The sequence below is a fragment of the Berghia stephanieae genome, chromosome 2, assembly GCF_034508935.2.
Source record: "Berghia stephanieae isolate SIO BIC M18660-M18661 chromosome 2, UCSD_Bste_1.3, whole genome shotgun sequence".
Taxonomy (NCBI): Eukaryota; Metazoa; Mollusca; class Gastropoda; order Nudibranchia; family Aeolidiidae; genus Berghia; species Berghia stephanieae.
This window is the reverse complement of record NC_088361.1, coordinates 5262863-5265362: the sequence shown is the minus strand read 5'-3', so window position 1 is coordinate 5265362 and position 2500 is coordinate 5262863. Positions and strand designations below refer to the sequence as shown.

General features: G+C 31.7%; 1 protein-coding gene across 3 annotated transcripts in view; it reads left to right on the top strand.

Annotated features, from left to right (window-relative positions):
• Window positions 1-2500, top strand: part of LOC144964201 (sorcin-like) — an 18288-nt gene that overhangs the window by 9507 nt on the left and 6281 nt on the right. For all 3 annotated transcript variants that reach the window (XM_078898184.1, XM_078898185.1, XM_078898186.1), the window contains 2 exons: window positions 501-525; window positions 1550-1571. In XM_078898184.1, coding sequence (XP_078754310.1) covers window positions 501-525; window positions 1550-1571 — 47 coding nt within the window. The remainder of the gene's footprint in view (window positions 1-500; window positions 526-1549; window positions 1572-2500) is intronic.

Here is a 2500-nt window from a genome sequence, read left to right as displayed (position 1 = left end):
ACAAAAGAAAGCATCAACCCTGACCATGCAGCTGCATACAGACTTTCCACATGGAGGAAGTGGGACAATCATGCAAATGAAGCTGTTTAAGATCCAAGAGAAGAACTGCCCTATGGAACTGAGCTCCCCAGGAATAAATGGGGAACACTGAACAGAGCACGGGAAAACAATGGGAGAACAGCTGGAATTATGAAAAAGTGGGGGCTGCCTGAGACTAGCTCGTGCACTTGTGGATGCCCAGAGCAGACGATGGAGCACATCCTTAGAGAATGCCAGGATGGGCCCAGCTGCACTAACCATGACCTAAGAGTCTGCTCCACAGGTGCCGTGGAGTGGGTTCGGTGTTGGAGCGACAAGCTATGATGGTGAACGGGCATTTAGTAAATGTAATAACAATTTTTAAAAAATACTTTACATATCACAGTTCATATTGCATTGTTGACTAGCGAATCTGAATTTAAATGGTTTTATTATTTGATCTGATCTGTATTTTATTTCAGTAAATTGGAGTAGAGAAATGTGCAGGTAATTATTATTTCAACATTTTAGAATACGAAAATAGTCGTGGAGAACTACTTGATAAAATACAAGAACTATTTAATAGATAGGAATAAAATAATTGAGCGCCAAAACCATGCAGACATTCTGACAATGTTGCGAATAAAATTTACCATTTGTTTTTGTTCTTGTCTGCGGAAGCAGCATCAAGTAGTTATATTTTAATGTTCGTTACACCAAGCAGCAAAAATGCTCCACTTTTCAGAATGGTATCAAACAGTTTCTCTGCTGTGCTGTGGGGTTGACGGCTGACTTGACAAAGTCATTCATGAGAATACATTCTATTGACTAGATGGAAGGCAATGTGTTCATCTCCTGTTTTCTTAATAGAAAATTCTGGAGAGACTATTTGCATCCATTCATTTGGCATTTGGAAACAATACATCAACAGCCACAGGGAGTTATTTTGAAGTTTAAATATTTATCTATTATTATTTGTGTCATTTTCTTGTCGCTTTATCTACAAAATTTTTCATTTCATACCATACAAATTTGTTATTTGTGGGATAGTTCTGTTCTTGTATTATATGATTAATACATCAATATAAATGTAGACTATACACTAATGTAAAATCATTGGAAAGATATTTGATAAAATACAGTATTTTTTTTCTCTATAAAATAATTTATTTCAATAGTTACCGTGTCAAATTATGCATTTATTATGAAGATAACTTATTGCTTAACTTATTATAATTATTATAATTATAATTATAATTATAATTATAATTATAATAATAATAATAATAATAATAATATTGATAATAATAATAATAATAATAATAATAATAATAATAATAATAATAATAATAATAATAATAATAATAATAATAATGATAATAATAATAATAATGATTATTATTATTATTATTATTATTATTATTATTATTATTATTATTATTATTATTATTATTATTATTATTATTATTATTATTATTATCATTACAATTATTATTATTATTATCATTATTTTTGTCTTTTATATCCTTAGCATCATGATTGCCATGCTTGATGTATCCTTTGAAAACGGGTCATCTGCAGCCCTAGTTTTAATTACATATTTAATGGTTAAAATTTATCTACATGATATGCTGTTTTATTCACTCCATCTTTGAAATTCTTACAGTTTGATAGCATAATTATTATCATCACGGCAAATGTACGAGATCTGCAACAGGTAACAAATTACCTATAATTTCGAATTTAAAGAAAATGAAGAGAAACATCGGATTTTCATCAGAAATAATAAGATTTCTTATATCACCCGAGATGAAAATGCCATAAATCCTGGAATTCCTCTCTCTTTAATGTATATAATTTATTATCATAATAATGGCATTTCAAAAGCAGAATCGTTGTAATAACAAGAGACTGGAACAGAGAAATCAATTTTTTAAAAGCAACAACAGAAAAGTAAAGAAAGAGATTAAGCTCACCACTCTAGAACTACCTGTAGTCCTTTTGAGTCATCCTGTATCTATAACGTTAAACAGACAATAACAATCTCTTGTTAATATCTCACAATCAGATCCTAGAGACCCAGCTATCTAATCACTGCTAGGCGAACAGTGGAGCCAGGAGAAGAACAAATCTTGAATGCACAACGGATCGACACCGGTCCCTTTGGTTGGAAATGAATGCTCTATTGACTGAGCTATCGGGACGCATAATGAATTACCTGTGTTGCGGTCAAATTTTGCTTCGATGACTGAACATACACATTATCAAAGAAAATATTATCTTATAGGTAAGATACATACAGTTAAAGACATCACTAGGGCTTAGTCACTGGATGTTCAATCAATGCATACAATGTCAATCAGTTGTGGAATATGACAGTGTTGTTGACATTGATGGTGTCAGCAGTCCACACTATAAAAATTCCTCTTTGGCTTTCTCTTTTCACTGTATGCACAGGTGCAGAGCAAAAAGATGACCGCGG